Below are 24,748 nucleotides of genomic sequence, written 5' to 3'. Positions count from 1 at the left end.
GTGAAAGGTAGATGAATACACATCACACTTAGGAAAACCATGTGCTACTTGGCAGGCTTTAGAGCTACTTTGCCTTTCCCCATGGTATGATGAATATTTTCTGATCATACACAAAGTTGAATAGTTGCTGCAGGGAAGTCTGGGAAGCCAAGCAATTAGCAAGCTCATCTGGGACGTGCGAGACAGACTGAAAATCCTTTTCCAAATCAGAGTCTGAATCAAGACATTTTCTGTCTTTGAAAAATGTCTTGAACATTGCAGTAAATAATTGCTATGGTAAACTCAATGAATATTGGTGAGGCTTCACTACTGAAAATACACTGTGAGGGGATAAAGAATGATTTTACACAGTTTGAGAGAAGTCAGGAACTGTTTTCTCTGCCTGTGGTCCCACAGATAAATAGAAACGGATTACTTTCCTGGTAAGACCAATGCAATTAGGGGCAACCTTTATGCAGCAATATTGTTTTTCTTCATCTTAACTAGTTTCAATTAAAAAAAAATTTACAGCCAACTGCACTCCAGATACTACTGAAAGACAGTTTGTTTAATAATTAATGGGACTTTTCCTACAAATATTACAAACTCAAGGTAAGAAATAACAATGCAGCAATGTTTTGGCCTTTACATGACCAGTTTGATTGCCTATGCTAGGATACCAGGTGTCTTCCAGTAAGATGATACCCAACACCAATTGTCAATACTAGTGGCAAATGGCAACCCAGTCCACTACCTGCTTGTCTCTGTTAGGCTGGAAATTCATGCAGAAAACACATTCCAATTCCTATTCCAGCAAATGATGTTTAATTAGACATGAGATTGAAGCCTATTCTTGCATCCACTAGGAGGAATAAACACCTTCTCCCAGTAACTGCTGACATAACGTCAGGGCCCAGCCTCAAGCAGCACAAGGGAATGCTTAGGTTGGATGTTTGGAAAAACTTTTTCACTGAAAGGGTTGTCAGCAGGAACAGGCTGCTCAGGGAGGTGGCTGGGTCACTATCCCTGCATGTGCTTTAAAGCCATCTAGATTTGGTGCTTGGGGATATGGCTTATTGGTGGGCTTGGTAGAATAGGTTTAATGGTTGGATTTTATGATCTTGAAGTTTTTTTCCAACCTAAATGCTTCTCTGATCTGTCCTCTATCCCTGTCTTGGCTGTATTAAGAAGGTTATTTACTTGATCTGTTTTAGACACAAGTTGAGAATAAGATTCAAGAGGATTCTGTATTTAAGAACTGTCATGAGTTGAAACAGAAAAACTTATAGGGGTTTCGAGTTCTAAAGAGAAATGCTATAGTCTGGCAAAATGTTTTAAGTGCCAGGCATTGAAAGTACATTTTTAGCTCATTCTTAGTTTTACCCTGAAAACTGGAAGATTTTTTTTTTCATGAAGAATAGTATGAATTTTCTGATAAATTGTTAACAGTGGGAGACAATAATTTGTGGAAATCAAAGAGTTTGTACAAAGTCTCCTGAGCTGAACATCTATACAGGACAGAATCTGAAGAGGGAACAAGCCTAGGGGATATATAATAGTCTGAAGTATCTTCACTGTTATTTGTTTACTCCATTCAGGTCTTTTTAACAGGATTTGAAAAGGGCAAGTGCACTCAAAAATTCAAGTTTTCCTACATTTAGCTCATACTACGACAGCTCCTAGGAGAGACAGACCCATGTCTAATGAAATGCAAGATTTTCTCTAACATGACAGTCAAGGTTAACGAGGCTTCAAACCCACCCATTCAATACTACTATAGAAAAAGACAGCTAAGTAAAAATAAAAAGTAGTGTAACAACAATATTTTCCATGAGGTGTCAGCAGAAGTATCTGAAAGTATTGCTAAAGCCTTGCAAGTGATTTTTCAGGCTGCTAAGCAGTTGCCAAGGAACAAATGTCACGTGTGCAATGTAAATAACCTTTCATAGTTTATCTTTTAGTTGCTTAGTACTGAGTGGCATTCTTCTTTCTCTCTTCAGCCTTCACATGCACTACTAAAATTCTGTGCTGCTCTTCTCTTCAGTGACCTTTTTTCTTAAACGTGCACTTGAACAGCAGTATCACATACTTTAATCTAAGGTAAGCACTTTTCTGTCTATGAAAAATTAGTTCCTTCATAGAAATTAGCCCTTCTAAAACAGAGCCACTTCGTTTGCAAACTATGAAAACCTGAAGAATACAAACAAATGTGGCAACTTACTCACCTGCATTGGAGCCTGTCAAGTTGTAACGTGCATTCAGCTTTTTAATGATGTTTTCATGGATCTGATACCAGTCACTCTCTGTGTTGCACCTAGAAAAATGATAACTTTCTTAACTCTGAATAGGAATGCAAGTCTTTCAAACTAGCTTCACCATATATTTCTAAGTAAATCCTCTTTTAACCAAGAAACCAATAATGAACTAGGAGCTAATAAAACCCCACAAAACTGCCTGTCTCCAAGGGAAAGCTGAGAGTGCTTTTACCACTTGAGAGTATCTGCTTTGTGAGGTAAAAGGTGGGAGAAAGATATGAGCAATTATCCTCAGGAACTCAGCTGTGACCAGGTTCATCACCTGCATAGATCTATCCTTCAGCAATAAGCCACAAAGAAATCTATCTTGTGACACAAGACTCTGAGCTGGTTTTATCAGACCTGTGCTGTACACTTCAAAGATATCTAAAACAGTATGTGATCCTCAGGCAGCAGTTAGTGAAAATGCAAATTGCTCTTCAGTATAACTTTTAGAGAATAGCGGATTTTCCATAAGGAAACACTGACCATGTTCTAGTGATTGCTTTTCATGGTTTAGTCTGGAGTTAGTCTTAGCATCAAATCTGGTTTTGATCAACATTTACTCTTCTATTGTTTTTGTGGCCTTTAAAAAAGATTATTTGTTAACCAACACCAAACACTCATTCGACTTCAACATCTGGGGAGTCTAAAGTAAGCACCAGTCCACATGACCACTATCACACCACGTTGCTTTTCTGCAGCACTGATTCCAGCAGCGTTAATTCAGCAGAGGGATACATAGGAGAAGAGAAAGGCTGGCTGGAAGACTTCCACGCCTTCAAGAACTGAGTGTCAATGCTAGGAGGAACAGAACATCTTCATGTGCATTACAACACACATCCTAGGTTCATGCACTTAGAATAGACAGTTCTTACTGTCTTGTTCTTGCTGTTAGAATTACAGTTCTTACTCTAATTCCAAAATCAGCTGGAAATTACATGTGCTGCCTTGCCACAACTCCAGGACTGAACTTTCTTCCAAGTACTATCAGTCAAAACACACTATTTAGTCCACTATTCATTTTAAAATGTGTGGGTTTGTTTGTTGTCTGAGTTTCTTAGTTGATTAGGTTTGTTTCTTGGTGTGTTTATTTGGTGTTTGTTTGTTTCATTCTCCATCAGTAACTGAAATGTACAAAGACATAAAAGATTGTGACCTTTAATATTATCCCACTCTAAGATCACAACTGTAGCGCTAATCAACATTCCCAAATTGTGACAAAACCTCCCAAATTAAGATAATTGACTACTACACTTTAATGGAAGAGAAAGGAATTACAGTTACTTACACTGCTTCTGATGCAAACTAGCTCTAAGATATATCTAGAGGTTAAGAAAAAAGACATTCCTTACATGTATACTTTTAAGACGAGGTCGTCCTTTGAATCTCCTGCCAATAAATCTGCGATACTGAGGACTGCACAGCCAAAGGGACGTCTGTACTGCACATTGCAGGCATTTTTCTTTTCTCCAGCCCCCATTCGTCCTGGCAAACAAAACACATATTTGTTGCATAATCTAACTGCCTCTCTTAAAACTACAAAAGAGAACAATCCAGCTTAGTATGGTGACAGGTCTGAGCAGACAATGACAAGTGTATTCAACACAAGCCTGGTCCATCTTTGTATTACATTAGCACAACAAATGAAAGTCCACCAAACGTGGTGATTTAAAAAGGTCTCAGACCAGAGGTACTGCTCATACTTTCATGAATTTGACTCAACAAAGCAACATTTTCTGGTATCCTGTGACAGCCTGCTTATGGCACCACCAATTCAGAGTTCAAATATAACAGTTTTTCCAAAATTTGTTTCCCATAAGAATTATTTTAGTGTGGTTATTGCTACTCGCAGTTTATATGAGAGGTACTGTGATAGAGCCATTACAATTTAGTAGACAAATGCTGTTTCCAAATAGTTGCTTGGCTAGCAAGAGCGTAATAGACCAGATGCCAAAAAATCTAAATAGAGATGAAACATGAGGAGGAAAGATGACAAAAGGCAGAAGAACAATTTATTCCCTTCTCTTAAGGAAAGAAAGCAAGCAACCAAGGAAAACAGATTTGAAACAAGATATTTTCCTTGCCTTTTCTATTGGATTTAAATACAGTTGATCAATCTTCTTGCTATGTTTCTGGCCTTTGAAACTGCCATCTTTCTAAGCATTTTATTCAATTGTGCACTGGCAGTTATGCATCTTTCCTACCAAATCTTAATTCCTGACAATAAAAGCCAATGGTTGCAGTGGCTGTGGGGCAATGCCTCCTCCAAATATTCCTATGTATCAGAGCAGCTAGAGGAGTAATTGTTCCTTTTCACACCATGCAGCATATAAATCTCACTTCAACTTTTTAATATTTCAGTGGCTCATTTATAAACTTGACCAGGAATATATATTTTAAATCCATGCAATAGGAAAAATTCTACTCTTTACTCTACTTGAAAGCATTTATTCTTACCGAATATACTCACCTGAGTTTACCATAACTTTTCCAAATCCTTCTCAATAAAAAGGCCACTATATTTTGATATTCTGATGACACACAAAACCAACATCAAAATGCAACAAAAAAAAGTTATCCTCAAAGCTCTAAGTTACTGTTTACTCTGTAGTAGGTTGCTCCTGAACTCATCACAGGTTACATTGACTAAAATGTCTTTCGAAAACAGAGAAAAAAAGTTTTATTTAATTACAACTACAAAGACAGTCTACAAAGAAAGTGATCTAGCTGAGAGGTCAGAAGCAGACCTGAAGATTGGTGAAGCCCAGTGGATAACTTCTTAAAATAAATAGCAGTGCAAACATACACTTCTTTTTTATTTTGCTCTAGAAGACTTGGTACCTGTCTATAGCACAAGAGATTAAAATTGTGAGACTTTCTCCAATTCTTTCCCTCTCTTCCTTTTTAAAGGAGCCAAGGATAAAGCAAAATTCATCTGAACAGCTGCACATATACATCAGATTATATGTTAATGAGGTACTTAAAATTTCCAGGCAAATTTTCTATGAAAAAGGATACTTGAAATTACTCTTTAGAACAAGAATGGACTCCCTAGTGGTAATTCCCTCACCTTAAGGCAGCTCATATTTACCACTTTCACTTTGTAACAAAGTGTACTGCATCTAAATTCAACCATGAATTTAAAAACAATGCAAAACAACGCTGAGAAATCCAAAGCAATTTTTTTCACCAACACAAAAGCATTTTCTTTTCCAAAGATTTATCCAAAAGCCTACACAATCTAAAGCTGACCTCAGCCAGATTTCCATTATGTTACATGTCTAACACATTTCTACTCACAGATGATTATACCCACCTATTCGGATAATATGCACAGTGATATAGATGTCCTTCCTGAGTTCACTGCTACCCAAATCCTGCATAAGATCAGAACCTCATTATTTCTGACTCTTGATTAAAAGACATTTTATTTCTGACTCTTGACTTAAAAGACATTTAAAAAGACATTTTCAGCGTCAGCAATAGCGATAAATGAACACTGAGTTCATTTATATGGCATCAACAAATTATCCCTCTAACACTTTACATTGGTGGCCATGCACTCAAAATGACTGCTCTAAAATATCATAGGCTAGAATATGCCCTAATGCAGCACAGTCAGTGAGAGCACACAAAGTGCAGTGTGCCCTGAACAGCATCAATGCATTTGTGCAATTCCTAACATTCAGAAAGTACAATGAGTGCTGCATAAACAGTCTTTTGGGTGCAAAATGCACAAGGAGAAAAAACAGTTGCTCCCTGCTGCAGAGAGAAAGAGCGGTACATACGCACACATGAAAGTTTAGATGAGCTTGCTCCCTGCTGCAGAGAGAAAGAGCGGTACATATGCACACATGAAAGTTTAGATGAGCTTTCACAATACACTAGAAAATACTCAAGCTTGGAGTTCAGCAATACATTTCCAACCAGCCTTTAGAATTTGCTGTTCATAACAATGTAAAAGCTTAGGGAACAGTTCTGAGTCAACCACAGAAAAACAATTTAATCCAACTTCCATTTTCAGTACTCCACACAACAAAGATTGAAAATAAGTAAGAACTCACCACAAAGAGAGAACAATGTCTTTCAGGTTTTTCTGGGCATTTTGGTAAACCATTTCTATTCAGTCTTAGAAAAAATCTTTCACTGTAAGAAAACAAATATGACAGATATGTTGAACAATACTACAGAAAAATAGATCTCATGTGAATCTTATTTTCAGGTGCAACTTCCTCAAGATCTAAAAAAATGTAGTAATTGCTAAATAAAAGGTCTAGACTAATGAAGGGTGGTGATTTTCTTAAGCATGTAAAACGTTATTAAATACTCAGTATACAAAACAGAAGACCAGACACAAGCAGTGAAATCCATTCATCCTAGAACTGAAATTAGATGTGTAGTATGCTGGTATTGATTCTTACTTAACAAATGTCAACATTGCCACACCTTTAATCAACCAATATTCTTCTTCACAGAACAATGATCCTAGGAGAGACTTTTTTTTCTTACTTTATCAAAATCTCTCCCTGGAGTATACAGAGTTTAGCAATGCTAAAAGAGCCTTGGAAGTTCAAGCAGGGCAAATTAATTTTCAGAATTCTGTTTTGCAGTCTCTTGTAGAACGTTAAATGCTGCAGCTGATACAAGCTCTAATACTACTAGTAGGGAGATGCAGAGAAATCTCACATCAGAATGGAAAAAGGTATAAAACCCCACTTGAAAATAAATTACTTTAAAAAATATTCCTATTTGATAGTAGGTCCATTATGTATAATCTCTGAGCAAACCTGGCAATTCATGCATGGGAATGTTATGAAAAAACAAAAACTCTCCACATTTTGGGTAATTTTCTCCAAGACACAGTCTCTTCAGAAATGTAGACAGTCATGCTTCTGCATTGAGCGATGTGGAAGATTGGAAAAGCAACAAAGTTGGGAGTGTTATGGAGGTTTCTTTTCACCCTGTCATGCCTAGTCCCAGCTGGCCAGACAACTGGGTCGGGATGCCCTCTAATGCTCAGATCAGAAACAAACCTTCCAAAATGCAACTAGGTTGTTTAGCTTTGGTTTTTGGTTTTGTTGGGGTTTTTTTCTGCTATGTTCACCTCTTCTGCTTATCCCAGAGACCAAATATGGCTTACCAGTACTCTATACCATGAAGAGCTTTTCAAAATTCAGCTGGAAAATCACAATGAATATGTTGGATAAAATCCAACTCCACAGAGACTAATTAAATCTTTATTGCACCAGCATTTGCCTTGTAGAAAATCTGCATTGATCCTTCACAGAATCAGAATCACTCACACTCAAAGAGACCTCAAAAGGCCTCCTGCTCAGCGCAGAGTCCAGTTATAAATGTTAGATTAACTTGCACAGTGCTTCAGCCAGTTGAGTCTTGAAAATCTTCTCAGAAGAGACCACACAGTCACTCTGGAAAACCCATTCCAGTGTCTGACTGTTCTTAATTTTTTTCTTTATATCCAGATGAACCTTCTCTTTTTTCCAGTGTATATCCATTGTCTGTGATTATCCCACCCAGCACCACTGATGTTATTGATGATCTTGCTGGTACAAGCAGGTGACAGCTCTCCTCAAACAGCTTCTTCTCAAGCCTGAACAAACTATTGTCTCAACCTAATCTTCCAGGACTGGAGCACTTGCCCACAATGTGAGGCCTTCTGTTGAACTTACTCCATCAATATCAGTCTTGTATTGGAGAACTCCAAAGTGGCATGAGTCTAACCAATGTGGGCAGGGGATGAGCACTTCAACTAAGCCACCAGACATGTTCCTGCTGATACAGCCCAGTACACTGTAACACTCAAACTGGTACTTTTAAAGAGGTATGTCTAGAGTGTGCTTTATTTTTGTATGTGCCAGCCATCTAGGCTGAATCTATAAGCACTGAAGATTTTTCACTGTGACTATTTGAAAACATTTGTGCAAACCTTAGCTACACAGAAAAGGCAGAGCCTAAGGATAGTAGGGTTGAGCTCAAATAACTCAAAGTGCATGAAAATGCTATTTTCTCAGAAATATTCATGTTTTATGGTGCAGCCATCTTCTGCAGCTTAAGTCTCCATGGAGACTTTAAAACCAACTTTTAAAGGCTGTCCATGTGAGTATATTTTTACAGAGAAACAAGCTGGTATTTTGCTGGTGATTTAAAAATGGCTTTTGAAATAATTTTGCCCTTTCAATTACATTTAGCTTATTTGTGATATTGGAAAACACAGTAAAAACATCTGGAGAGAGATGTTTATGTGAGGTCTCACACAAAGGTTATTGTACATGAAGCAAGAATTATTACTTATATTACAAAACAGCTAGAGCTTTAGGACTCCATTATGTTGGACACCAGGCAAAACTGAACATGAAGAAAAAAGCCTCTGTTCCAGCAGTAACAACACAGCTTCTGCGCAGTGAAGCCTGCAGCATGTTTATACAGTGCATCAACACAAAGTTAGCCAATACAAGATGATTATAGGTTGGACTGGATGATCTTGGAGGTCTCTTCCAACCTGGTTGATTCTATCATTCTATGATTTTCAATTTTAACACCTTATTGTCAGTCTGTAGAACTATTTCAAAGTAATAGAAACACATGCCCCACATTTATCTACATTTTTTGTCTTTAAAGCAACCACTAAGCATGCTGATTCAAACAAAAGTACCATTCAACAAGAAACTGTGCTGCTATAAACTCTCTTCATAGTTTACTATTAACTGGCAAAACTTGAACTTAACTGGGAGCATATTCTATATTTATTGAAGCTCAGGTCCTCTATTTATTGAAGCTCACATCCTCTAGAAACAATAGCACATCTTTTGAAAGCTTCCTCCTGACTGTCCACTACAGTATGAAAGGTTCCAGCTCTGCTATTGATTCACAATACAATTAAAAGCCAAGGACTTTTTTCATGAGACAAAGAAATAAACTGATTGTAACATACATACAATATTTATGCAGATCTAATGTCCTCATTTGAATTTGAAATCTTGTTTGACTGAAACATAGGACCCAGTGAAAATAATAATAATAACAGCAACAATAATAATGGTAATAATGTTGTTATAATGTTTCTCTTTCTTCGGTGTTTTAATACTTTTTTTTTCCTTTAAACATATCACAGTACCAGCTACAGCTCAGATGAAAACGGTTATCTTAATCAGGGAGAAAATGCAAGCCATTAGACCTGTAAGATCATGAGAAGATGATGGCAATATTATAAGTACAGAGAGCATAAGCATTTATATGCTATTTCTAAGGATTTCTGCAGAGACAAATAGGTTAAATAATAGCTGAGCAAAGTAAACAGCCTTCCTAAAACAAAATCAAGACAGGACTCCCAAGACCTGAAAGTCTGGCTTCAAACAGCAGCAAAAACTGCAGAGGATTAAATTTAGGGCTATCTTATTGCATAGCAACTCTCAGCAGTCAGCTACACACATATATATGGCAAATTCAACAGCAGTACCCCAAAGCAGAAATACTTTTCCTTTGTATTAAGACGATTTGTGTCTAGTGTAGATTGCAATGAATATTTTATGAGCACCAATCTTACCACTTAAACATGCTGTACACATTTAAACTCTGCTGTCTTCCCACTGAAAATAAGGAAATAACTAATGCTGGAGAGATTAATTTAAGAAGGTCAACAAGGGATTTTTGTACTGTAAGTTCCCATGTATTAGTGAAGTAACAATGTGTTCCAAATCTGCAGGCTCAAGGCACATATTTAAAAGAAATATGGCCACAAACTGTTCTATTTTCATAAGTGACCTGTATTTCCTTAGTATTAGCAGGAAAATGTTACCAGTCACATGCTACCAGTCTAGACAGATTGCTTGTTCCATGAGTTACAAACACTCAATCAGAAAGAAAAGCAAAAAAAACAAAAGTCAGATTTATACCACATTACACGTTCTGGCATCTGGCTGAGTCAAAACCTTAACAGTCAGCTATATCATTACATAGTCATAGTTCTTGGTATAGTTTCACTTGCAGAATCTTTATAAATGCTCCCTACCTAAACACAGATTACAGTGATTTCATCGAATCATAGAATGGTTTAGCTTGGAAGGGACCTCAGAGACACCCAGTTCCAACCTCCCCCCATAGGCAGGGGCCCCTACCACTATCACAGTACCACCAAGGTTGGAAGAGACCTCACAGATTATCAAGTCCAACCCTTTACCACAGAGCTCAAGGCTAGACCATGGCACCAAGTGCCACGTCCAATCCTGCCTTGAACAGCTCCAGGGACGGCGACTCCACCACCTCCCCGGGCAGCCCATTCCAGTGTCCAATGACTCTCTCAGTGAAGAACTTTCTCCTCACCTCCAGCCTAAATCTCCCCTGGTGCAGCCTGAGGCTGTGTCCTCTTGTTCTGGTGCTGGCCACCTGAGAGAAGAGAGCAACCTCCTCCTGGCCACAACCAACCCTTAGGTAGTTGTAGACAGCAATAAGGTCACCCCTGAGCCTCCTCTTCTCCAGGCTAAACAATCCCAGCTCCCTCAGCCTCTCCTCGTAGGGCTGTGCTCAAGGCCTCTCACCAGCCTCGTTGCCCTTCTCTGGACACGCTCAAGCATCTCAATGTCCTTCCTAAACTGGGGGGCCCAGAACTGAACACAGTACTCAAGGTGTGGTCTAACCAGTGCAGAGTACAGGGGCAGAATGACCTCCCTGCTCCTGATGACCACACCATTCCTGATGCAGGCCAGGATGCCACTGGCTCTCTTGGCCACCTGGGCACACTAGAACAGGTCGCTCAAGGCCTCATCCAACCTGGCCTTGAACACCTCCAGGGAGGGAGCAGCCACAACCTCCTTGGGCACCCTGTTCCAGTGTCTCACCACCCTCACTGGAAAGAACCCTTTCCTAACATCTAGTTTGAATCTCCCCCTCTTTCAGTTTAAACCTATTACCTCTGTCCTGTCATAACAAGACCCTGCAAGCAGTCTCTCCTCTGCCTTCCTGTAGGCCCCCATCAGATACAGGAAGGCCACTACAAGGTCTACTTGAAGCCTTCTCTTCTCCAGGCTGCCTTGGGGATTTTAAACTTTACCATTTTATGGTCACTGCAGCAAGGCTACCCTTCAGCTTCACTCACCAGCCCCTCCTTGTTGGTGAGGACTAGGTCCAGCATAGCACCTTTTCTTATGGGTTCCTCTATCACTTGGAGGAAGAAGTTATCATCAAAGCATTCCAGGAACCTCTTAGGTTGCTGGTGCTCTGCTATGTTGTCTTTCCAACAGATGTCAGGGTGGTTGAAGTCCCTCATGAGGACCAGGGCCTGCGAGCATAAAGCCTCTCCTATTTGTTTGTAAAGGGCCTTATCTGCTTTGCCTTCCTGATCAGGAGGTCTGTAGCAGACTCCTGCCATGATGTCACCTTCTTGTGCCTTCCCTTTAACTTTTACCCATAAGCTCTCTGTTTTTTCATTGCACATCCCCAGCTGGAGCCCCATGGACTTTAGCTTACCATTGATGTGGAGTGAAACACTTCATCCCCTTCTCCCCTGCCAGTCCCTCCTGAAGAGTCATAACCATCTACCCCTGAGATCCAATCATGAGATACACCCCAGCATGTCTCAGTGATGCCAACAACATCAATGACATGCCAATTTCCAAAGCAAATAACAAGAAACAGTAAGAGATTATCATCCATCAGCTCAGGTACATCACATTCCAGAATAATCTCAGTGGATGTCCAGAAAGAACCTGAACTTATTCCATTTACAACTAAAGACTCACTGACTACGCAAGGCCAGGATGAGATGCAAAATGTTACTCTCACATTTAGAATCAACCAGGTTGGAAGAGACCTCCAAGATCATCCAGTCCAACCTAGCACCCAGCCCTAACCAATCAACTAGACATTGGCACTAAGTGCCTCATCCAGTCTTTTCTTGAAGACCCCCAGGGACGGTGCCTCCACCACCTCCCTGGGCAGCCCATTCCAATGGGAAATCACTCTCTCTGGGAAGAACTTCTTCCTAATATCCAGCCTATACCTACCCTGGCACAACTTGAGACTGTGTCCCCTTGTTCTATTGCTGGTTGCCTGGGAGAAGAGGCCACCCCCCACCTGGCTACAATGCCCCTTCAGGTACTTGTAGACAGCAATGAGGTCACCCTTGAGCCTCCTCTTCTCCAGGCTAAACAGGCCCAGCTCCCTCAACCTCTCCTCATAGGATTTGTGCTCCAGGCCCCTCACCAGCTTTGTTGCCCTTCTCTGGACATGTTCCAGCACCTCAACATCTTTCTTGAATTGAGGGGCCCAGAACTGGACACAGTACTCAGGGTGTGGTCTGACCAGTGCTGAGTACAGGGGAAGAATAACCTCCCTTGTCCTACTGGTAAAGCATGTCGTAAGTTACTGAAATAAAGTTAATAAAGCCATAAAAGTATATTCAGAGAATAACTGAAAGGCAAATGTGCCAACATGACTTAGCAGTGCAAGCTGTTGCACACTACATCAGTACCAGTATTTGACCTGTGATGCACTTATAAAAACCATGGCCAAATTTCTAACAGTAAAATAAGTAGCAATAACCAAAGGGGAGAAAAGAGACAATTAATACCAAAAAATTAAGATTTTGACTGATTACAGCCAAGTATCAAAGCATTCATTCTAACAAAATTATATATCTAGTAAAATAATATGATGATGTTATAATGAAGCTTATCTTCATGTCTCTTAGCCATGCTGACAGCATGGCAGAAGAAGAAACAAACAACTTATCAAACGCTAGCTTTGTGCTATGGCAACAAATTTCCCTTGGTTACCTGCACAGTTAACAGGGGAAAGGGAAAAGTAAAAACAGAGAGGGAAAGGGAAGGAAGAGAAAAATAGACATATACAGCTAAATCAAGCTCCTGCTTCGATCTTCGTCTATTTGTCTCTTTTATTAACTGAAGATAGCCTTGAGAAACTGCTTTTCATGAACACATCCTATGTTATTTTAGATACCTGAAGGGCGGCATCACACATTTCTTGAAAAGACTTAGGAAGCAATAACTAAGTATTTCATGAGGTATCACAAGCCAGAGGAAAATGACAGTTTCAAAAGACAGACACTGAAATCTATCAGCAGGTATTTACAACTAAAGAAACAAGACACACCAGGAGCTGACGCTCTCACTAATAGTGAGCTTAGTCTGCCACCATGGATAAACATTTTGCAGCACAGCATTATCAGGGTGCAGACTTAAAGATCCTTTAAGCTGAATTACAGCCTTGATTATTATCCTAGCCACTGTCTGAGGTAACAGCATGGTTACAAGCAGATTTGCTGTATCTTTCCCAAAGACTGAAATTAAACTGGAAGAGAGCAGGAGGAATTGGTTAAAGTGAAGGGAAACAATAGCATTTAAGAAAATTCCCCTTCCTCCAACAAGACCTGGGCTCTTATGTATTCACTGTCATTTAGGGGTTTACAAATAGCAAGCCTGTATTTTTATGCTGACCCTAACAGGCGTTCAGTCACCAGCTAGAACTACTGCAGTGTGTTCTCAGTAAGATGCTCTTGAAACCCACCAGAATAGCATTGGTGTCAAACACCATCATTACCTAAATCTGTCACAAATATTTCATGTCTGGTGCACACATGACTGTTCCAGCACTGCATTCATTTCTGAATGTTGATTGTTCAAGGTCCATGAGCTACAAGACATCTCCTGCAGTGCTTTCACTACCATGAGTAAAAACAATTATTTCTCCTCTTACTTTTCAATTTATACAATACAAACAGGAAGAGAGTTACTTGTCAATTCTTAACAGACAACTAATCAACACCACAGGTTACTCCTGCTTGCATTGTTTTTTCTGCTTTAACAAAGTATTCCTATACAAGATCACATCAAAGATCCATATAAGGTAGCACCCACACCCAACTACAGCAACTAGAAGAGAAAGGATCTCTAAATGATAGGTAGGTATATTTGTTCCAATGAACATGGGCAGTCATGACAGAAACTGAGCTACATCATGAAATACACCAAATTTCTAACATGCCCTTCCACCTGGGAACACCACATCTGTATTTTCTGACTTGAGGGCATATGAAAGATATTAAAAACAGGCTGTGCCTCCCAATACAATGCACACTCCAAATCCTTTCAAAAGCCTTTTCTTGCTAAACTACACTTATGCCTCTTTTTAAGAAACTCATTCTTAATGCATCTACATTGATGCTTGAGAGTGTCCAGAGAAGGGCGACGAGGCTGCTGAGAGGCCTTGAGCACAAGCCCTGAGGAGAGGCTGAGGGAGCTGGGATTGTTTAGCCTGGGGAAGAGGAGGCTCAGGGGAGACCTTATTGCTGTCTACAACTACCTGAGGGGAGGTTGTAGCCAGGAGGAGGTTGCTCTCTTCTCTCAGGTGGCCAGCACCAGAACAAGAGGACACAGCCTGAGGCAGCACCAGGGGAAATTTAGGCTTGAGGTGAGGAGAAAGTTCTTCACTGAGAGAGAATGATTTGATACTGAAATGGGCTGCCCGGGGAGGTGGTGGAGTCGCCGTCCCTGGGGCTGTTCATGGCAGGATTGGACGTGGCACTTGGTGCCATGGTCTAGCCTTGAGCTCTGTGGTAAAGGGTTGGACTTGATCTATGAGGTCTCTTCCAACCTTGGTGATACTGTGATACTGCACTACATCATTTTACTCATGCAAACACACTTTTTTTTTTGCTGCAAAGTCACATGCAATAGCTCTTGTCCAATTGCTGAATAGGGCACTCTCGGCAGCCAGGCCAGTGCAAACACGCCTGCTGAAATGCCAGCTCTTCAAAAAATACTTAGAACACTACCTTGAAGTAAAATGTTATCCTCTTGCAACTCAAGAATGCTCAGTATTTAAAAAGCAATTTATCAAAAAAGTCCCATTAATGACAACAAATTATACGGCACTGCATAAAATCAGGTTGAATAAACACTTCGTAGAAAGAAATATTATTCAAGCACCCAGACCTTCACAAAGCCAGGACAGACTGTTTTGATCACCTAACGAAGAAGAACAAAGTAAATCTGTAAAAAGGACATTTATTACAAAAACTACCATGAGGCCAGAATATTTCACAAGAGGATGAGGCGGTGCCAAATATTCCTTTCATGCATATCCTTCCCACTACATAAACCATATCTACTTATGCCATCACTGTTGATGAGTATGCAAAACCCATCTACCAAAAGAAAATTAGTGACTGGTGAGGGATAAAGAAATAGTATTTTTGCTATTAATACCTGAAAGCTAAAATAACTGTAAATCACACTATCACCAAGGTTGGAAGAGACCTCATAGATCATCAAGTCCAACCCTTTACCACAGAGCTCAAGGCTAGACCATGGCACCAAGTGCCATGTCCAATCCTGCCTTGAACAGCTCCAGGGACAGCGACTCCACCACCTCCCCGGGCAGCCCATTCCAGTGTCCAATGACTCTCTCAGTGAAGAACTTTCTCCTCACCTCCAGCCTAAATCTCCCCTGGCGCAGCCTAAGGCTGTGTCCTCTTGTTCTGATGCTGGCCACCTGAGAGAAGAGAGCAACCTCCTCCTGGCCACAACCTCCCCTCAGGTAGTTGTAGACAGCAATAAGGTCTGCCCTGAGCCTCCTCTTCTCCAGGCTAAACAATCCCAGCTCCCTCAGCCTCTCCTTTTAACAAAATGTTAATACATACAAGAGAAAAACAGGCCAGACCCATCCAAATCTCTGTAAGATACCAATCCACTTGTTTTTCATTGGTCATGATATGTTCCTATGATGATTTTCTAAATCCAGGTGAGTTTTCAGGTCAAAGTCAGACATAGAGAAAAGATAATAAAATCAAAATCCTCACACCACAAGGCAGGTAGCCTTTATACTCACAGCATACCTAAGGGGCTAAAGTTCAAATGTTTCATTATAATATGTTGAATACACTATGAGTCAGGGCATTAGTCACAATAAATGTGTCTTTTACTCTACTTTTGGAACTATTTTGCTTTGCAAATCAATACTTGAAAATTTAATTAACAGGGCACAGATAGTGACTGGGCCAGCACTCCAGTGTTCTTACCTCTGCTGTGGAGGAACTCCTCAGCAGGCAGTTCCAAGTCAGTATTATAAAGCAGAAAGTATCACTCACTTAGGGCATATCCTTCACATTTGCAGTGTGATTTAGATGAAGAAAAACCTGCTTTTTTAATCTCCTCTGATGACTCCAACTCCAGAATTTCTCCTCCAATCAGGAGAAGCCCTATGACTTCTACTAATATGCTATCCTGCCAAGAAAAAGCTGTCTGACTACATATGTCCTCAATACCCTCCTGCACATACAAATATTTCTATTCACAATAAAGAACTGGGAAAAACAAGACATCTTCTGGAGGGGAACTTCTGGAATCTTTGGAACTTGATGCTTCTAAGCTTCTTTTGATAACACTATTTACTTCAGATGACAATCACAGCAAATATATTCTTGTGCATAAAGACAAATTGCCAGGTGTCTTTAAGACAGTAACAAACTAATAAGGCCTGCTGATATATTGTGTGTATATACATCAATTAAAAGGATGATGTAACAACCTATTTTAGTTAGCAATTACGCTCACAGAACATTGACCAAGTTACCCAGCTAAAGAGGTATTTTAACTCCAAATACATGAAAAATCCTTAACAGAGCAGTGTTTGCACTCTTGCTTAAGTAACCATTATGTTTTCAATCAGAACTACCCCCTGAATGACCAGGAAATATATAAATCCAGGCTTGTTTTGTTTCATCTTACTTCTGAGAAGGGACAAAGTACAGTAATTAAGTGACTGGAGTGGAGGACCATCTCTTAAAGAAAGCCTGCTAGCCAGAAAAACCAAGATGCTTCATCTCTCCTGCATCTATCAGGTACAGATATATATATATATATCTGCATTGATTCTGTGTAATTCACTACAACACAGTTTTAATACTGTGAAAGACTTTTTTGTGCACACTGTAGAAGAAATTGAAAATAACACTGAACTACCCAATGCTGTGATCCAGTAACACCACAGAATATGCTTTCTGTGGAAATTCTATGAAGGAAAAGTAGCCTTAAGCTAGTTCACTGCTTCTGGTTCCCATGGGCTGCTCCCTCTACCAGAAAAATTGCTAGCTCCTTTAGCTAAAATCCCTGCCCTGCACAGCAGGAACATTTGCTTGGAGAAAGTCAGGATCAAAAACTACTTCAAAACCAAAAAAAGCACCCACAGATGTATCAGTAGCGTCACTAAGGGCAAATTATGCCTGAAAAACCGGGCAGCTTTCTGTGATGGAGTGACAGTGTCAGTGGATAAGGGAAGAGCAATTGACATCATTTACCTGGACTTTTTTATACCTGGACAGTTTTATACTGTCCCCCATGACATCCTGGCCACAAAACTGGAGGGGTATACTACTCACCAGATAAGAATTGGCTGGATGGCAAACTCAGAGAGCTGTGATCAGTGGCTCAGGGGTCAGTGGTCAGATGGAGACCAGCAACGAGTAGCATCCCTCAGAGGTCGGTACTAAGACCAGTGCTGTTTAACATCATTGTCAGCAATACATCAGGCTTGAGTACACCCTCAGCAAGTCTGCAGATGACACCAAGCTGTGCGGTCCAGAGAACACGCTAGAAGGAAGGGATGCCATCCAGAGAGACCTAGACAGGCTTGAGAGATGGGCCCAAGTCCACTTCATGAAGTTCAACAAGGCTAAGTGCAAGATTCGACACCTGAGTGGGGGCAATCCCAAACATAAATGCAGGATGGGTGAAGAACGGATCCACTTGGCACACAGGACCTCAGCATTACCAGGACATGGAGGTGCTAGAGCAGGTCTGAAAAAAGCCCACAAAGATCAGAGGGCTGGAGCACCTCCCCTGTGGGAAGGGACTGCAAAGGCTGGGGCTGTGCAGCCCAGAGAAAAGAAGGCCCTAGGGGCATACCTTACAGAGGCCTCCCAGTACGGCAAGGAGGTCTACAAGAGAGCTAGGAGGAGACTTTATACCAAAGCGTGTAGTGGAAGACGAGAAGGAATGGATTGAAGCTTGAGGAGGGCAGATTTAGACTGTATATTAGGAATAAATTATTTACAGTGAGAACAGTGAGACACTGCCACAAGCTGCCCAGGGAGGCTGTGGATGCCTTCTCCCTGAGTCTGTCCAAGGCCTTGATCAATCTGGTCTAGTGGAAAGGGTCCCTGCCTAATGCAGCTGGGTTGGAACGAGATGATCTTCAAGGTGCCTCCTAACCTAAACCATTCTGTGAATTTTGTCTGAGATACAGTTGGAAAGGAAAACACCACACACATGGTTTTCCCCAGCATATTAGTTCTCATAGAAATAAACCTCTCTTTATGCAACATTATTTGTTAATGAAGCCTCTGAATTTCCACGGCATTCAGAAACATGAAACTTGAACATTCAGAAACTGTACACGCAGGAGGAAAATACCTGCATATCAACTAATGTACCTTTTGAAATACACTGCACCATCTGAAATTATTTCTAAATATGGTTTTAAAAACGCCCTCCCCCAACCACCCCCCAAACTTAATTTGTTCTCTTCGCCAGTGCTAGGATAAAGTACGCAGTCAAGCATCTGGAAAGTACATTGAATGCAACAATAGATACACATATTGTATGCAAGAAATAAAGTCCAAATTAGCATTTCCAGCCTGAAACACTTGCATGCTAAGCATGCTATGAAAGGACTCATATTCGAGCAGTTGAAATTAATTAGCAAGTGGTTCTGAACTGAAGCTTCCTGTCCAACTCCCTAAAGTTCCACAAGGAAGTGACTGACCTAGCAGATGAGGAGAGAGCAGCAGCTAACATCTACCATGGACCTCAGCAACTCCTTTGGTACTGTCTTCCATAAAATCCTCCAAAAGAAACTGTTGATGCATGTGCTGGGTGAGCAGACAGCCAAGTGGCTTGACAAATGGCTGAATGGCCAGGGCCAGAGGCTGGTGCTCAGTGGAAGAAAGTCTAGGTGGATGCCAGTAATTAGCTGTGCGCCCCTGGGGTCAATACAGTGCCAAGTCCTGTTGATCATCTTCATTAATGATCCAGACGATGGCTGAGTGTATTCTTAGCACATCTGCTGATGGCACAAAACTGGAAGGAGTGTCTGATACACCAGAGAGGTGCATGACCATCCAGGAGACCCATCAGGCTGGAGAAATGAGTTGATAGGAACCTATGGAGGTTCAACCAGAGGAGCTGCTAAGTCATTAACTAGGGAGGAACAATCCCGTACATCAGTACATGAAGGGACTACCCAGCTGGGAAGCAGCTTGGCAGAAAAGGACATGCGAGGTCTGATGAACACCAAGTTGAACATGAGTCAGCAATGCATCCTTGTGGCAAGGGAGGCTAATGGTAACCTGGGCTGTGTTAGACAATTTCTTGCTAGCAGGTTGAAGAAGATTATCCTCTCCCCTATACTCAGTGCTCACTGATCTTGTCACACTCAGAACAGTGTGCCACATTCTGGGCTACCCAGTAGAAGAGACACAAACATACTGGAGAGAGTTAAAGAAGAGAGATAAAAATGATTAAGGGTCTGAAGGGAAAGGCTGAGAGAGCTGGGACTGTTTAGTTTGGAGGAGAGATTGCTCAGAGGAGATCTTAATAGTATATATCAACACCTGAAGGGAGAGTGCAAAAAGGACAGAGCCAGGTTCTTTCCAATGCTGCCCAATTAGCAGGAAAAGAGGTAAAGAATACAAACAGAAGGGCAAGGAGTTTCCCCCTGAGGGTGTCTAAGGACTGGCACACATTGTCCAGGGAGGTTGTGGAATCTGCAGCCTTAGAGACATTAAAAAAAACAACTGTATATGGTCCTGGGCAATCAGCTCTAAGAGAGTTAGACAAAATGACTTCTGGAGTTCCCTTCCAACCTCAAACAGTGCACGATTTTGTGATTACATGTAAGAACCACAGAAACACAGCTCAGATAAACAGCTGGAGTATTTGTGTCTTTGTGGAAATACAATTCTATATATATTCACCACTTCCAACTCCTCTGATTTAATAACTGCCATGCTACTTTGCCTTTGCTTGCCACAAAATTCCAAATGACTACAATTAACAAACTTTTCTTCTCAGCAACATGCAATATATTCTTCATTAGCCAGGATGAAGAATACCTAGAGGATTCTTCTCCTGTACTTTAATAACTTACATACTCTTGTGTTGAGTACACACCTTAGTTTCACAAATACATTCTTCATCTTTTGTGGTCTATCATTCAGAAGAAGCAAATCATTTAATTAGTACTCTCCTGCATTCAGAGTGCTCATGTCTGGATCACTGATGCTAAATAAACAAGATACTGAAACTAAAGTGTAACCCTCTTACATGATTAAAGGAAGATTGAATCTTTGAGCTCTTGCTCAAGAGGTCACAGGGATATCCTCAAAGAAAGACATCTTGGGGTCTCAGTAGTGAACCCTCTGGGTATCCAAACTCTTTGTTGCTGTTGTTCTGACTTAATTAGTAATAGTCAGTTGTGTAAACTTTAGATGGATGATTAAGTCAGGTTTTTTGAACTGTGCTGGAGTAGATCGAATCTCAGGTCTGAAGATGCTAATGGAGGCTGCAAAAAAACCAAACCAACCACACAAAAAGCCACCAACAAAACACAGACAACAACCAAAACCACAAATCACAAAGAAAGAAAACCACATAAACAAAACACTTTAAAAATCTCTTACCAAACCAAAAGCGGGGAGGGGAACATTTTTTTTCAGCAATCAATTAAACTGATTTAGGGAAACAGCAGAATTGAGACAAAAGCATCCAAAGATTGATGATGTGTATGAATGCCATTAAAAAGATGAGGTTGAAACTATAAAGGAAAGATAACTAATTTTTTTTAGTATGGTCTGGAGTTTAGACAACCATTAAGCATATAATCAAAAGCTCACAAAATGGAGAAATGTGGTGTGCTTTCACTGGCCTTGGATAAACAGACTATTCCTCTTTGTGCTGCTTAAGAATCTGAGCTCATTTGAGGGCAATATGATAGTTACAAACAAGGTTGCTCAAGGTGATAGGAAAAGGAGGATTAGTATGCCAACTTATCTCTGCTCCTCACACAGATGGGGCCAGAGGCATCAATCATTCGTGATAAGACATTCATATCATATTGACACAGACACACTAAGTATCAATGAAAGAAAAACCTTGCCACACTCCATCTTTCTGAAGTGCTGCCTTGAAATTGTCACATTAACAGCATTGTTATTTTGAAAGAATAGCATTAAGGAAATTGTTTAGAAAAGACACTGGTGCCCAAGAACCCTGTGTCACATTGCAGATTTAAAAATCAATTTCTACAGCAATATGCTGGCATAAAATAGAGGCACAAACTCTAACACAAGTGTAAAAGGTCAGCAAAGCAGCTACAACTTTGGGCAGGAGACGAGGCAGCATTCTTATGCATGCTCAATGTCAAGAATAGGGTCCAGAATCTGAACTGCACAAATGCATACAGCAGTCTCACATACCTTACATTCCTTTCCATAATCTGCTGCCCAGTGTTGATGATGCTTTCAAAGTTTTTTTTATCAAGAATCATGCAAGACCTGCAGACAGCAATGTGCTACAAACATCAACACAGTCTTACAGTATCTGTGATAGAAAGGTAAGTATTTCAGACCACACTGTGATGTTTGATTTTTAAAACACTCACGTGGCAAATATTTTCTTTGGGGTTTTGCTTACTGTACAGCAAAACACTCTTGTGGAAAGAAATGAAGTTAACAAAGCATCAGTGAATAATGCACATTGTCTGGAAAACAACAAAACTGTTACTTCATTCCTTCATAGTATCACCAAGGTTGGAAGAGACCTCATAGATCATCAAGTCCAACCCTTTACCACAGAGCTCAAGGCTAGACCATGGCACCAAGTGCCACCTCCAATCCTGCCTTGAACAGCCCCAGGCACAGCGACTCCACCACCTCCCTGGGCAGCCCATTCTAGTAGCCAATGACTATCAGTGAAGAACTTTTTCCTCACCTCGAACCTATATTTCCCCTGGCATAGCTTGCAACTTGTTAAACTGATTCAGAAACACCCAAAAAAACAAAACAAAACAAAAAAAACCCTCAAAGGCCACACATACTGATCAGATCTTTCTAGGATCTGCTTAAAAAAAAAAACAATGTTTTTTGATTGAACTATTGGTGTTCTTAGAGCTCCAGTGCAAACAGGGCCTCTGGCTAAACTAAGGTCATCACTGATGCAACAAACTGCTCTATTTGATAAATTATCAGAGTCCACCTAAGGAGAAAGTATGTATTATCATCAGATATCTTGTCTTTTACAAAAAAAATCTCCCACTACAGAACTAGTTACTGGGTGATCTCAAAGTAAATACTTTTGGCCCCATAGGTATGATCTAACTGCAAGAAAAGAATAGAATCATAGAATTAACGAGGTTGGAAGAGAGCTCCAAGATCATCCAGTCCAACCTACCACCCAGCCGTATCCGATCAACTAGACCATGGCACTAAGTGCCTCATCCAGTCCTTTCTTGAACACCTCCAAGACAGTGACTCCACCACCTCCCTGGGCAGCTCATTCCAATGGCAAATCACTCTGTCAAGAACTTCCTCCTAACATCCAGCCTATATTTCCCTCAGCACAACTTGAGACTGTGTCCCCTTGTTCCGTTGGTGGTTGTGTGGGAGAAGAGGCCATGCTGGTAAGAGAAGATACTCCCAAAGCAATCAACCACTGACACACTCTTCAGTACATTAAATGTTTGGAATCCAACATTACAGGTGTTTATAATCCCTTTTAACTCTAAAATGGGTCTACAATGTGATAGTAATGCCTAAAAATATCAGTAAACATGCCAAGTTAAAATTACATAAGCAAGTAAAAATTACACAAGCACAGCTGTGATCGTCTTGTACAGCATTTTCCTCCAAATTTCCTTGTCTTCAAAGAAAATTTGATCACCACATTTTGGTTCACAGTTCTCATGATCTGAGAAGACCAATTTCAAGAAACTGTTTATAAAAGCTTTTCTCAACAACATTAACTACTTTCTGAACTCTCAATAAATATAAGCAGAGTATGTTTGAGATAATATACTTCAGAAATGGACTAAGGCATTGCACAACGCTAAGTAGCCAGTAAAAGCCCAGCAGTGGCCAGGAAAACAGAACTGAACTTAAAGACAGAAAAGCCTCAAAACAAGATGCAGCCCTTTAATTTTCCAAATACAGTAAGCACCACAACTATCCAACTACATATCCTAAAAACTTTGCCTTCAGATTCTAACAATTACAGATTTTTACATTCCTAAAGTTCAAAAACATGAAGAACACTCAAACAAGATTTATGACCTTAGCAGAAAAAGAAAGGAAGAAGAATGTAAGATTAGAAGACTTCAGTACATAAAATGAAGAATTTTACTGGGACAGGCTATGTGGCTGTGCTATGTTAACAGGTCCATTCACAACTTTGCTCTACCCTACTCAGAAGCTGTTGCTGTTCTATCAAAGGAAACTGCTAGGCAGAGGGGGGGGAAAGCAAACAGAACAAAATACAAGAAACACCAGAAAAAGCTCTAGGAATTGTTGGGGCTGACTTCAGATGTTTACTGCTAATTTAAATGATAGTAAAAAAAAAAAAATCTTTCTAGTAGCTAGTTTAGGCAATAAAATATGGATACATACATATGCATACACAGTCAAGTGAAATTAATATGCACCAATTAAGCAGAAAATTAACAACTTGCAACTGTAGTCATAATGCATTTAGGTGCATAAGCATGTAATCACCAAAATTTAAATACTTGACTTAAATACTGACACAGAGGAAGCAGAATATTCATGTCCAAAAAAAAAAAAAAGCATGTCTTTTAAAGCGTGAAGGCACATTAGACTATTATATCAAAATAGAACATCCACACAGTATTATTTCTTATAACTCTTTATCACAGTATCACCAAGGTTGGAAGAGACCTCATAGGTCATCAAGTCCAACCCTTTACCACAGAGCTCAAGGCCAGACCATGGCACCAAGTGCCACGTCCAATCCTGCCTTGAACAGCTCCAGGGACGGCGACTCCACCACCTCCCCGGGCAGCCCATTCCAGTGTCCAATGACTCTCTCAGTGAAGAACTTTCTCCTCACCTCCAGCCTAAATCTCCCCTGGCATAGCTTGAGCCTGTGTCCTCTTGTTCTGGTGCTGGCCACCTGAGAGAAGAGAGCAACCTCCTCCTGGCTACAACCTCCCATCAGGTAGTTGTAGATAGCAATAAGGTCACCCCTGAGCCTCCTCTTCTCCAGGCTAACCAATCCCAGCTCCCTCAGCCTCTCCTCGTAGGGCTGTGCTCAAGGCCTCTCACCAGCCTCGTCGCCCTTCTCTGGACATGCTCAAGCATCTCAATGTCCCTCCTAAACTGGGGGGCCCAGAACTGAACACAGTACTCAAGGTGTGGTCTAACTAGTTTA

The 24,748-nt window shown here is 40.6% G+C and overlaps 1 protein-coding gene across 8 annotated transcripts in view; it reads right to left on the bottom strand.

The window, feature by feature from the left end:
• Positions 1-24,748, bottom strand: part of DOCK4 (dedicator of cytokinesis 4) — a 281,325-nt gene that overhangs the window by 138,390 nt on the left and 118,187 nt on the right. For all 8 annotated transcript variants that reach the window (XM_064142114.1, XM_064142115.1, XM_064142118.1 and 5 more), the window contains 4 exons: positions 6,341-6,422; positions 5,593-5,653; positions 3,629-3,761; positions 2,205-2,293 (listed from right to left, as the gene is read on the bottom strand). In XM_064142114.1, the coding sequence (XP_063998184.1) occupies positions 2,205-2,293; positions 3,629-3,761; positions 5,593-5,653; positions 6,341-6,422 (365 nt within the window). The remainder of the gene's footprint in view (positions 1-2,204; positions 2,294-3,628; positions 3,762-5,592; positions 5,654-6,340; positions 6,423-24,748) is intronic.

The sequence above is a fragment of the Pogoniulus pusillus genome, chromosome 4 (genome assembly GCF_015220805.1).
Source record: "Pogoniulus pusillus isolate bPogPus1 chromosome 4, bPogPus1.pri, whole genome shotgun sequence".
Classification (NCBI taxonomy): domain Eukaryota; kingdom Metazoa; phylum Chordata; class Aves; order Piciformes; family Lybiidae; genus Pogoniulus; species Pogoniulus pusillus.
This window is presented reverse-complemented; position numbering and strand designations above follow the sequence as displayed.